The following is a 14,072-nucleotide window of genomic DNA, read 5'->3' on the forward strand; positions in this document are numbered from 1 at the left end:
CTGATAGCTGGCTCATATAAAGAGGAAGGCATTAGGATTGGAGATCTTTGTATACATGTTTGAATTATTTTTTCTTCTTGATCCACTCTTTGAAATTTGTTCAGCTATTTTACTAAATAATTTCTAAGCACATATATTTATTGAAGACACAAAGTCAGATTCTCATCAGAAAAAATCATCCTCCAACATTTGTTGCTTGCAAGTGGCTGCCTAACACACAAATGAAGGTCTCCACTCACCAAGAGCAAAACCATAAGAGGTAAGCAAAAGCACAGACACAACACAAATCTACAGGATCCACAACTGCATCTACCTTGGAACCAGAAGATCCACTTGGTGCCTGGCTACCACCACAGACTGCTTCGATAGAGGCCACAATAGTTGGTCTTGGATAGAATGGGAGACAACTATGGAGCAGAACTAAAATATATATACTTATAAATAAAAATGCCAAACAAACTGGAACCATTGAGAATAGAGGACATCTGAGACTGTCACCCTGAGACTGTTTAAACCTAGAACTGAGCCTATCCCTGAATATTATCTTTTAGTGAAAAAAATAGAATGGCACACACCAAAAAGGAGGTTACCTCTGAGATTGGTGCCCTACTTAAATACCATCAGTAGGACAGTGTGAGAAAAAAAGATGATCAATTTCTCAAAAGCAAAGATGGGAAGATCAGGGGTGCTGATCAGGGGTTCATGATAACTAGAATATTGCAAAGGGCAGCAACAGAACACAGTTGAAGGGAATATTGATGCACTGTAATATTAAATAAATTGTGTCCCTGAGTAATTTGTGTGCTTCCTAGCTGTCTAACCTTTCACCAAAAAATGCAGTGAAATAGTCTTTTTAAAAAAATTAGTAAAGTCTCAGAAATAGGAAACCACCTGCTATTTTCAGGCAATAATGAATTCAGCGGGTTGAAATAGAATGAAGACACCATTCTCTCCTGTTCTCGTTTTAACCTATTGGATTGATCTTCGTACCTTCTTCCTCTTTCCACTCCATGGATATTGGTGCTTCTCCATGTTCTGTCCTTGCATCTTTCTTTTCACACAATATACCAACCCCCTTCACCAATCACAGCCATCCTCCTGTTAGACTGATCACGTCTTGGCTAATAAATACCAGATCTTTATCTCTTCTTTCTTCCTGAGCTAGAGAACTATATGTTCTGGACACTTTTAAGGCAACAAGCCTAAAATAGAAGGTTTTCTTGGAAAGCATTCCCTTTCTTATATTTCCTTTCCTGACAACTCCCACCAAGGAGTCACTCAGGCTAAAGACAGTCCGGCCACTTTCATCTCTTCAGTCCCCCCTTAGGGTTACTCAGGTCCACCACTTCCAGCATCACTGTGTCCTGTGTGTGTGTGTTTTTCTATACAATCATGCTATTTTTCTCGTTGTCCTTTCTGCCAAAGTCCTGCGGCTTTCCATGGCATCCTCCATATTGCTACCCAAACCGAAAAATAACACAATAACTTAAATCCATCTTTGAATTTTTCTGGGGATATGTACTCAAAAGACCACTGATTATCATGGGTTGTGGGAGGAGCAATAGAAAGTCATTGCTTAATGAGTACAGAGTTTTTATTTTGGGGTGATTAATAGATTATGGAAACTAACAATGGAGGTGGTTTCACAACATTGTAAAAGTGATTAGTGCATTTAAAATGGTAAAAGGGACAATGAATGTACAAATGTGCTTTACACAATTGATGTATGTATGTATTGTGATGAGTTGTATGAGCCCCTAATAAAATGATTTTTTTTTTAATGGTAAAGGGAACAAAATGCATGTTGTATATATTTTACCACAACAAACTATAGAAAAAAGAGGAGAATCAAGCCTTTCATTGCCCCCTTCAGGGTGAATCTCTAATACTTTATTGTTGTTATCTATTATTGAGTCATCTCTAACATTTTGCAACATTGTGCACAATAAGACAAAATATTGTCTGCGGGAGCAGATGGTCTTAAAATATACTCCGGGAAAGAAATTCCCAGGCTTCTGAGTAACAGAGTGAATTTATAGGGCGGTGTGTATGTAACTCATTCCCTTCCTCAAGTAAGACAGGACCATCACCATATTCCACAGTTTAAGCAAGGCCCTGGGGGAAAAGCAGTCCACTCAAACCCAGGAAGCTGAGTTCCTGAGGATCTGGCCTTCGACTAAGATGAGGTAAACACATTCTCTCCCAGTCCCTGGGAAACGCCTAACACACAGCATTCATCAGGTGTTCAGTTATACTCCCCTCCAGATCACAAACTAATTGGCTAAAGATCCTCTTGCTTCTTTGTCAAAGAAATGGTCAACAAACCCTGTGTGTGAGAACTTGTCATGGACTGATTGATACGTGACAAGAACTGTATATAAGCCTTCCTTGAATAAAGTTCCTGGCCTTGCTGTGTCTCTGCTCTCCATGCCCCCCCGTGCCCCACCTGTTATCTTTTTCTCTTATCTTTTAATTGATAGTTTTCTTAATTGTGACCTTGCCTCTCTTGACACCCCCGTTTGTTGTGAAAGAGCTGGTCTCATTAGTCTCACAATTGTCCAGACCTGCATCATCTTCACGATCGCCAGAATATTTAAACCCATTTTATTTTTTATTGTGCCAATCCATCTCACTGAGACTCTCAACCTCTGCATCAGGGCTGGAGAAACTTTTTCCTCCCAAGGACCATTGGGATCTTTGTAACATCATTCCGGGCTCATACAAAATCCCCATCTTAAAAATTATACTGAAGTGGGGAGCCCCATCTTTCTTTATTCTCTGTTCTTAGTCTGGAAGCTTAGCTGAAACCTGTTCACTTTAGGCGACCCTGCTGGCATTTGAAATACCAGTAACAGTTTCCAGCATCACAGCAACACACAAGCCACCACAGTCTGACAAACTGACCCATTCCAAAGGAAGGTGATCTAACAGAATGCTCAAACTATACAACAATATCACTGATATCACATGCCAGTAAAATTTTGCTTAAGATCATCTGACAGTGGTTGTAGTTATACATTGAGAGGGAGCTGCCAGAGGTTCAGGCCAGATTCAGAAGAGGATATGGAACAAGGAATATCACTGGTGATGTTAGGTGGATCTTAGCTCAAAACAGAGAATACCAGAAAGGTGTTTCCTTGTGTTTTATTGTCTATACAAAGACATTAGACTGTGTGATCATAACAAACTGTGGATAACCTTGAGAAGAATGGGAATCTCAACACTTCACTGTGCACATGCGAACCTTGTACATGGATCAAGAGGTAGTTGTGTGAACAGAACAGGGGAATACTGCATGGTTTAGCAGGAAAGGTGTGCATCAGGATTGTATCCTCTCACCACATTTATTCAATCTGTATGCTGAGCAAATCATCAGAGAAACTGGCTTACATGGAGAAGAATGTGTCATCAGGACTGGAGGAAGTCTCATTACAAACCTGCCAAATGCAGATGACACAGCCTGGCTTGCTGAAAGTGAGGAGGACTTGAAGCACTTGCAGATGAAGATCAAGGATTGCAGTCTTCAGTATGGATTTCAACTCAATGGAGAGAAGGCCAAAATTCTCAAACTGGACCAATGGGCAACATCATGATAAAAGGAGAAAAGGTGGAAATCGTCCAGATTTTGTCTTTATTTGATCCACAATCAATGTTCATGTAAGCAGCAGTTAAGAGATCAAAAGACATACTGCATTAGGTAAATCTGCTGCACAAGACCTCTTTACAGCCTTGAAAAGTAAGGATGTTTCTTTGAAAACTAAGCTGTACTGGACTCAGCTATGGTATTTTAATTGCATGTAAAGTTGAAATTTGAATAAAGATGATCAAAACAAAATTAATGCATAGAAATTGTGGTGCTGAAGAAGAATATTGAAAAGGAGCATGGATGGCTAACAGGGGAAACAGATGTGTCTGGGATGAAGTCCGGCCAGAGTGCTTCCTAGAGGGAACGATGGTGAGACTTTGTCTCACATGCTTTGGACATGTTGTGAGAGACCAGTCCCTGGAGAAGGTCGTCATGTTTGATAAAGCAGAGGAGCAGTGAAGGAGAGAAAGACCCTCAGGGATTAACACAGTGACTGCAGCAATGAGCTCAGGCATCAGAACAATGGTGCGGCTGGCCCAGAAGCAGGCAGTGTTTCCTTCAGTTGTGCATAAGGTCGCTATGACTAGATGGCACTTAATAACAACAACATGCTTAGTCGAACAATTAATTCACCCCCAATGAGACAGCTGAACCCACTTCTCTTTGGTACAGCTTGTGATGTTACTAAGTATTGAGGATTTCACCGGCCTTGCACAGCCCATGGGAGAGATGATCCCCACCCCTGTTGTACATTGCCAAACAAGAGGCACTCCTCTAGTGATTGATCCCTCCTGGTAATTGGTCTAAAGCAATAAAGTTTAACAATGTTCCGTTATGATACCTACATTATCCATTGGCTAACTTTTGGAAGTACAGGGATTTCCCATGCTAATGACAGTCATAAGTTGGCTCTGATGTAAGTCAAATACCTCAATTTTTTCCATTATTGTTGCTTTTTATTACCAGTGTCTTTACAAATATAACCTTTGTCTTCAGGGATTGGAAACACTACATATAAACAAATAGATATATTTTCATTTTAATACATCCAGACACACATAAAAATACACAAATCATTAAAAAATGGATAGTCAGTCATAAGGGAGGTTTGTTATAACTTAAATACATCATAAGTCAAGGAGCACCAAGGTTTTTTTTACCTCGTTTGTCTTCATCTGGAAATTTAATGAAATTTGACTCCATGGGTGACTTTGCTGATATTTGATAAACTGGTGGCAAAGCTTCCAATATCACATGCATGCAAGCTACTAAACTATAGAAAACTGACAGACAGTGGGAAATAAAATATTGTCTGGCCTTTGATGATTTCTTCATTCTTATTGCTTGAAAAGGTCCCTCCCCAACCAAGGACCATATATTATTTTGTCTATACAAAGAGTTTGCAGTTCCTCAATGTCTCCAGGTTGCTTCCAATTTCCTTGCTTTTGTTCAGGTTGCTGTCTTCCCAGAATGTCCGACCCCCCTTGGTCAACAACAAACAGCATTTTCCAATTCTTCTCCAATCTATTTCTTCCAAGAACCCATTGTCCCATATACTCATAAGACTTGACAGCACTCTTAAGCTGGTGGGTCTTATCAGGTTAGACAATATATTTAATTCCCTCTTTCAGCATAACATTTTCAAAGTGATCGTTTATATTTCAAATCTGTATTTAAAATTATTGTTAATTCATTTTCATTTTCTCTGACTAGACTAAGGAGTTCTGGTGGCATAGTGGACTGACTACACATTGGCCTATTGACCACAAGGCTGGCAGTTTAAATGCACTAGCTGCTCCATGGGAGAAAGATGAGGCTTTCTGATCCCATAAAGATTTACAGTCTCAGAAACATACAGGGGAAGTTCTATTCTGTCCTGTAGGATCATTTTGAATTGGAATTCACTCGATGGCAGTGAGTTTGAGTTTTCATAAACAAAATACTACTATATGAAGCAATTTGTACATGCTCACATGGTGTTAATTGAAAAAGCAAATACATTTATATATCACTAGCAGAAAGTCATGGATTAAACTGTATCCCCTAAAAGATATGTGAGAACTTGACTGGGCCATGACTCGGTGGTTTCTCGGTTAGGAAATGATGTAAACATCCCTCATGATGTGGTCTGATGTGATCGGCCAATTAGTTGTAAGGGGTTTAGGATAGGATGTAGCACCCTTACTCAGGTAACAGCCCTGAGCTGATGCAACGGGAATTTTCCTAGGATGTGGCCTGCATCACCTTTTATCGTCTAAGAGATAAAAGGAGATTGAAGCCTGCAGAGAAGGAGAACTATTACAACCAAGAAGTAAGAGGAAGGAGTGGAGCATGTGCCTTGGACCACAAGTCCCTGTGCTGAGAACCTCCTAGACCCAGAGTAAAATTGATGCCAAGAAGAATGGAGATCTCCAATAAGTGCGAGGCCCACATGTGTTGATCTTCTCCTACAGCTAACAGAGAGAGAAAGCCTTCCCTTATAGGAGATGCCCTGAATTCATCTTTCTGGTCTCCTAAACCATTTCAAAATGAAAAGGAAAACAAAGATTAATAACGTAGGCATTAGTGAACTGGAATTGACTGGTATTGACCACTTTGAAGCAGAGAATCACATGGTTTACTATGCTGGGAATGACACAATCGAGAGAAGTGGCGTAGCATTAATTATCAGAAAGGTCATTTTAAGATCTATCTTGAAGTACAATGCTGTCTGTGATAGGATTATATCTGTTGCCCACTTTCAAGGAAATCCAATCCATATAACTAGTATTCAAATTTATGCACCAACCACAAAAGTTAGTGATGAAGAAATGGCAGGATTCTACCAATGTATTCAGTCTGAAATTAGTCAAACTGCAATCAAGATGCCTTGATAATTTTTGGCCATTGGAATGTAAAACTTGGAAATGAAAGGAAGGAATGGCGGGTGGAAAATATGGTCTTGGACTCTTAATGATAGAAAAGAATCTGGAGATGATATAATTTTGCAAGACTAACATGTTTATAGCAAATAATTTTTTTCAACAACACAAAAAGTGACCATACACATGGATTTCTCCAGATGTAATATAAAGAAATCAAATTAACTATATTTGGGGAAGAGATGCTGGAGAAGCTTAATACCATCAGCTAAAACTAGGCTAGGGGCTGGTTGTGGATGAGACCATTGATCGCTCATATGTAAGTTTAGGTTGAAGCTGAGGAAAATGAAACAAGGCCACCAGAGCCAAAATATGGCCTTCAGTCTATCTTACTTGAATTTCAAAAACATCTCAAGAATAGATTTGAGTCATTGAACATTAATGACAGAAGACCTGATGAGCTATGGGAGGACATCAAGAACATCATTCATGAAGAAGGCAAAAGGTCATTTAAAAGACAGGAAAGAAAGAACAGATCAAAGTGGATGCTAGGAGAGCCTCTGAAACATGCTCTTAATCAGAGAGTAGCTAAGGGAAATGGAAGAAATGATGAAGTCAAAGAACTGAATAGAATCTTTCAAAGGGCAGCTTGATAAGACAAAGTAAAATATTATAATGAAGTATACACAGACCTAGAGTTAGAACATTAAAGTGAAAGAACGAAATTAAAAATCCAAGCCTCAAGTTGCAATATTGAAAGATTCTAGAGGCAAAATATTAAATGATGCAGGTGTTGTGGGTTCAAATAAATGACAGCCACTATAATGTCTTGATAATTTAGAAGAGTTTTTATTTGGTTATAACTCGACTGCTAGAATCTAAAAGCAATTCTTTGATTGCAGTCTTGAGTGGACATTTCAGTCCATCTTAAAAGGCAAAAACTCATTTACCATTTGTCTAGGACTTAAGCAAGCATGGACAGAAGCAGAAAACAAAATGAATGTTGTTATTCTTTAGAGTTTAGTGAGCATCACAGGGTGCAGCATTGATTATAACTTCCTAGTTAATAAAATAAAAATAGCAATATCCTTGTTACAACATCAAAAAGAACAATATTATTAATTATAATGTTCTGATTTTGAGAACAGAAGAGTGCATTTTAAAATCAACCACTAGTGGGACTTTCCGAGATGGGAGCGGGAAGGAGGCAGATCATTCAGCAGTCAACAAGATGGTGTTACAGTGGCTAGTCTCAGAGGAAGCATCACCAAAAGAAGATGGAAAAATTACACAAGTCACTACCAAAAAGAACTGGCTGACAATCATTTCAGGAGGCAGCATATGAGCAAGAGCCAATGGTGCTGAAGGAAGAAGCTAAACTGCACTGAATGCATTAGCCAAAAACAAGGATACAATTGATGGACTATCAACTGAAATATTTTAACAAGCTGATGAAACACTGAAAACACTTACTCGTCTATGCTAGGAAATTTGGAAGACAGTTACATGGCCAACAGATTGGAGGAGATGCATATTTGTACCCATTCCAAAGAAAGGTGACCCAACAGAATGCTCAAACTGTAGAGCAACAGAATTGATATCACATGCAGGTAAACTATTGGTGAAGACCATCGAACAATCATCGCAGCAGTACAATGACAGGCAGCTGCTGGCGGTCTGGGCCAGCAAAGAATACCAGAAAGATGTTTACCTGTGTTTCATAGACTGAACAAAGGCATTTGACTGGCATTATAGCTAACTATGGATAGCCTTGAGAAGAGTGGGGATTTGTGTTCGTGCAGAACTGTACACGGATCAAGAGGCAGTCGTGTGAATAGAACAAAGGAATGCCGCACAGTTTAAAGTCAGGAAAGGTGTGTGTCAAGTTTGTAACCTCTCAACAATTTCTTTTTTCTTTCCTCTCTTTTTTCTTGACCTGTCTGTTTATGATTCTTTTTTATTTTATTTGTTTTATTAAAACATCATTTTATTGGGGGCTCTTACAGCACTTATAACAATCCATACATCACTTGTATCAAGCATATTTTTACATATGTTGCTATCATTATTTTCTAAACATTTACTTCCTATTTGAGCCCTTGGTATCAGCTCCTCTTTTTTCCCTCCCACCATTGTGATCTTTTAATAAATTATAAGTAACTATTATTTTCATATCTTATACCAACTGCTGTCTCCCTGTCCCGCGGGGGCCCCCCCCCTCCCGCCCATGGTTTCTGTTGTTTGTCTCCCTGTGGGGTGGGGGGTATGATTATGTCTCCATTAGTGCAATTGGTTCCCCCTTCCTCCTCTCCTCTCCTCTCCTCTCCTCTCCCCACCTTCTGCCTACCCCCCTGGTATCGATACTCCCATTCCTGTTCCTGGATTCCATGTGTCATCTCACCAATTACTTTAATCTCTGTGCTGAGCCAATAATCAGTGAAGCTGGATTACATGGAAAAGAATGTGGCATCAGGATTGGAGGAAGGTTTATTACAACTTGGGATATGCAGATGACACACCTTGTCTGCTGAAAGCGAGGAGAACTTGAAGCACTGTCTGATGAAGATCAAGGGCTGCAGCCTTCAGTGTGGACTACAACTCAATGCCAATAAGATGAAAATCCTCACAGATGAATCAACAGGTAACACTTCCATCATAACCGGAGGAAAGGTTGAAGTTGTCAAGGATTTTGTCTTTATTTGATCCATAACCAACGTACCTGGAAGCAGCAGTTAAGAGATTAAAAGACATATTGCATTAGGTAAATCTGCTGCACAAATCTGTCTTAGAAGAAGTATGGTTAGCATGCTCCTTAGAGGCAAGAATGGCAAGACTTTGTCTTATGTCCTCTGAACATGTTGTCAGGAGAGACCAGTCCCTGGAGAAGGACATCATGCTTGGTAAAGTGGAGGGCAGCAAAAGTAGAGGAAGGCCCTCAAAGATGGATTGACCCGGTGCTGCAACAATAGGCTCAAGCCTATGAACAATTGGGAGGATGAAGCAGGACTGGGAAGTGTTCCATTTTGGTGTGCATGGGGTCTCTATGGATCAGAACTGACTTGATGACATTTAACAACAACAATAACAACAAAAATCATGAGCGAATCCATTTCTCTTGGTTAAAGCCACCTATTTGGGGTATTTTTGTACCTAATAGATACCTCAAATGTTGCAATGTTTTTGGAATTGGGTGATGCTTAGAGGCTGGAAGAGTTTAAGGCACCATTATTAAAAGCCAGATTGCCTTGAAGATATTGCTGCTGGGATTATGGATATCTAAGACAATTGTCGTAAAATCTCAGAAAGAAGTGAGAAGAGTTCTAACACTGGAGATGGTACAAGTAGCAAAAAGCAATTTCCAAGAAATGGCAGAAACAGAATTAAAAAAAAATACTTGCACAAGGCAGCATAAAAACAGACCCACCGAGTTTGAGAGTTGATTTTCTTCCAGTCAAAGCTTACTTCCAGAGTGGAGTATTTTCAGACCAAAAAAAAAAAAGCTTTGCAACACTTGCCAGAGCAGCAGTAACTGGCCGGTTCAAAAAGCCTAAGGGATTGTTGGGCCAAGAGGCCAAGGAACCAAGAAACAAGAGCATAGCAAGCAGAGCCACATCTGTCTCAAAGACAAAGGCCATGACCCTTAGGGTCACAAAGGGTGTAGCTATGACCTGCTGAGTCTCTAAGGGTTAAGCCATAGCCTCTTCAATTTCAAAAAGTCAGATCTTCAACAATTTGGCTCCAGGGTGTGGGGTTACCATTCACCAGTCCCACTGGGATAGGGCTGAACCACTGCCCAAAGAAAACAGGACAGGGCTGCCACACCGAAGGCATAGCAGCACCAGGCTTCTGGGTCCCAAGGCACTGGGGCCATCACTCAGTTGGACAGGAGAATGGGTCCATCCAAAGCTAAGTGAGTAGAGTTCCCATCGCAATGAGCTTGGAAGATGGAAATTAAATCCAGGGCCAAGGGGTCCAGAGCATGGCCCAGATGTAGAAGGCATGGACATTACCTAGGTGATGTGAGAGATTAGAGGGTTTTTTTCAAGCCTTAGAGGGTGATGTAATTTTGCTGGGTTTCGGAATTGCTTGGTGTCTGTTATTCCTTCTTTTCCTCTAATTATTCATAATTTTAATGGAAATGTCTACTTTCTGCCTGTTCTATCATGGAATGGTAGAAGTAGATAACTTGTATTCTACATTCACAATGAAGGGAAATTTGGCCTCAGGATGGAATTTGGATTTGGAGTTGATTAAAGACACTGGGGATGATATAATGGGGTGAAACTCTATAGAATTCGGCAAGAACATGAATTGGGGCAGGAGACAAAGGGTGAGATGGGGTGAATTGATGTGTGTCACTGGTCAAATAGTATGTGGGTCTGCCTCTCACCTCCTCCAGCTTCTGAGGTCTATTGCCACAAGGCAGAGACTAGACACCCTATTTTAACACCAATCATCTCTCCCAGGACACTCTATTTTTGTGGCTGAGCTCCATAATTCATTGCAGTGGCCACACAGAATGCACAGACAATGCTCATGATTGTGAGGTTTATTAAGGGAATTTAGCAGGTTACAGTTCAGGTGAGAAATGCTTCAGATGCAGCTGTTCAGTCTGAACAGCTTCTTCTTTGCCATGGCTGCAGGCAATCCTCTCTGCGGACGTCTGGCACTAGGCCTGGCCTCTACCCTGCTTTTGCAATGTGATGAAGTTCTTTTAGAACTACCAATAAATGCTCCAAAGGCATGCCACTTCCCTATAAGCCTCATCCTGAAGGCCCTAAGCCCCAGCTTTGTGGGTCAGCAAATTTAACACACTCAATAAAGTGTCCAGAGGCACCCCACTTCACAATCCAGCCTCCTGGCCCAAAGCACTCAACTTTACTTGCTCTATGGGCTAGGAAGTCCATGCTCTGTCTCATGCTTTGGCTCTTGGTTCTTCTGTCATTCCTCTGGGGCCCCGGATCATAGAGCTTCAATAAGAGATCTTGGGATCCAAAGGACATGCTCCACTCCTGGCTCTTTCCTTTTACTGGTCATTACATCCTCCTTCCTGATTCTGAGATAGCTGATTTTATATCCAGCAGGGTGGCAATCACAATAAATCTGGTTAACAATCACTCACAGGCTGAATCATCTAATCCAATCAGTATCTTCCCACCTTCTTACCCAGACCCCTCCAGAAAACGAGAGTCATTTGGTGGCAGTAACAAAGGTTATGGCTTAGAATAGCCATATTAAATAATGCATTGTTGCCCACCCCAAACATGCATCAGTTTGGCTGGGCTATTATTCTCAGTGGTTTAGCAGTTATGTCATTTGGCTGTTAGGTACTTATGTAACCATCCCCCATGACATGCTCTGATGTGAACATCAATCATCTTTAACAGATTGGGAGGTATGCAATACCCTTGCTCATAGCCCAGCACGGATCTGATGTAAGGAAACATCAGATTCCTGAGTGTGGAAACATCTAAGTGAGAGACAAGCAGGCAGAGAGAGGGCTATATTGCCACCAGAAAAGAGGAGCTCATCCTTTTGACCCGAGATCCCTGTGCTGAAAAGCTTGGAAGATCGGTGCCAAGACAAATGGACAACTCTAAGGAATGCAGGGCCCGCAGGCATTGAAAGAAGACAAGAATCTTCCCCTTGACTTGTCCTGGAAGAAAAAGCCTGCTGTTAATGCAGGTTCCCTGATTCAGACTCCTTCCTCCCAAACTGTGAGAAAATGAATGGCTGTTTGTTAAAGCCATCCACTGTGGTATTTCTACTACAGCAACACGAAGTACCGAAACCCCTGGTCACGATGCATTGGCAATTGCTAGAGATTGAAATATGAACCTTGGATACCGAGAGGAAGCTGGAAAACACGACAGTGATAGAAAAACACCAGAGACTTCATGTTAGCATTTTACAGGACCCATCGCTTATTCCTCGCAAACACCTCTTTCAGCAACATAAATGATGACTATAGACATGAATCCCACCAGATGGAATCCAGAGAAATCTAGGACACGTGTGGAAAGAGATGCTGGAAAAGCGCAAAATCATCATTCAGACTAAGGCCAGGGGTGGACTGTAGAGCAGACTTATTCATATGCAAATTCAAGCTAATTCTGAACATTTAAACACAAATGCAAGAGAACCAATGTACAAGCACGTGACTATCCCACCTAAATTTCTAGACCATCTCAAGAACATATTTGCCACACTGAACATAAAGGACCAAAGGCAAGATGAGTTGCGGGACAGGTTATGCGGAGAAATAAAAGGGCATTAAAAAGGAAGAGAGGGGGGCGGGGAACAGATGCCAGAAGAGACTCTGAAATCTGTTCTTGTTTATCAAGTTGCTAAACCAAATGAAGAAATGATGACGTAAAAGTGCTGAACAGGGAATTCATGTGGAGGTCACAGTGAAAGCAGGTGTGAGTGGGCTGCAAGGTGAGATCTAACAGAAGCACACATGGCTGCCAAGGTGTTTGAGTCCATCGGCAAGTTCGGCCTGGCCTTAGCCATCGCGGGAGGTGTGGTGAACTCGGCCCTCTATAACGTGGATGCGGGGCACAGAGCTGTCATCTTTGACCGGTTCCGTGGCGTCCAGGACATCGTGGTAGGGCAAGGGACTCACTTTCTCATCCCTTGGGTACAGAAACCAATCCTCTTTGATTGCTGCTCTCGACCGCGGAACGTGCCTGTCATCACTGGTAGCAAAGATCTACAGAACGTCGTCATCACACTGCGCATCCTCTTCCACCCGGTGGCCAGCCAGCTGCCGCGCATCTGCACCAGCATCGGCGAGGACTACGATGAGCGCGTGCTGCAGTCCGTCACCACCGATATCCTCAAGTCCGTGGTGGCTCGCTTTGATGCTGGAGAACTAATCACCCAGAGAGAGCTGGTCTCCAGGCAGGTGAGCGACGACCTCACAGAGCGAGCAGCCACCTTTGGGCTCATCCTGGATGACGTGTCCTTGACGCATCTGACCTTCGGGAAGGAGTTCACAGAAGCGGTGGAAGCCAAGCAGGTGGCCCAGCAGGAAGCTGAGAGAGCCAGATTTGTGGTGGAAAAGGCTGAGCAGCAGAAGAAGGCGGCCATCATCTCGGCCGAGGGCGACTCCAAGGCCGCCGAGCTGATTGCCAACTCACTGGCCACCGCCGGGGACGGGCTGATCGAGCTGCGTAAGCTGGAGGCAGCGGAGGACATTGCCTATCAGCTGGTACGCTCCCGAAACATCACCTACCTGCCGCAGGGCCAGTCGGTGCTCCTCCAGCTGCCACAGTGAGCCCGCCCTGCCCGCCGCCCGGCAGATGGGTGACACCTTCCTTTGGCCCCCACCCCAGGAATCACTGTGAAATCTCATGATTGGCTTCCATAGTGCAGAAAATAAAGTCACTTCAGATCGCTTCCTTAAAAAAAAAAAAAAAAAAAGTGCTGAACAGAAGATCTCAAAGGGCGACTTGAGACGAATCTATATTTATATATTATAGATGAGAACAAACTTCAGAATCTCTTCTGGCGTCTATCCCCCACCCCCACCCCCTCTTTCCTTTTCAGCGCTTTCACTTTAGAAAACCCAAAGGGAAGACTATACTAGACATTTATCAACCTGAAAAAAACTGAAGGAAAAA

At 42.1% G+C, this 14,072-nt stretch overlaps 1 protein-coding gene across 1 annotated transcript; it reads left to right on the forward strand.

The window, feature by feature from the left end:
• Nucleotides 1–12,841: 12,841 nt before the first annotated feature.
• Nucleotides 12,842–13,726, forward strand: LOC101644001 (prohibitin-like). Its single transcript, XM_013008101.3, has one exon. The coding sequence runs from the start codon at nt 12,908–12,910 to the stop codon at nt 13,724–13,726; it is 819 nt and encodes a 272-aa protein (XP_012863555.1). The 5' UTR covers nt 12,842–12,907.
• The last annotated feature ends 346 nt before the right edge of the window (nt 13,727–14,072 follow it).

This window comes from Echinops telfairi, unplaced genomic scaffold (genome assembly GCF_000313985.2).
Source record: "Echinops telfairi isolate 266 unplaced genomic scaffold, ASM31398v2 ScPeMD7_5927;HRSCAF=6808, whole genome shotgun sequence".
NCBI lineage: Eukaryota > Metazoa > Chordata > Mammalia > Afrosoricida > Tenrecidae > Echinops > Echinops telfairi.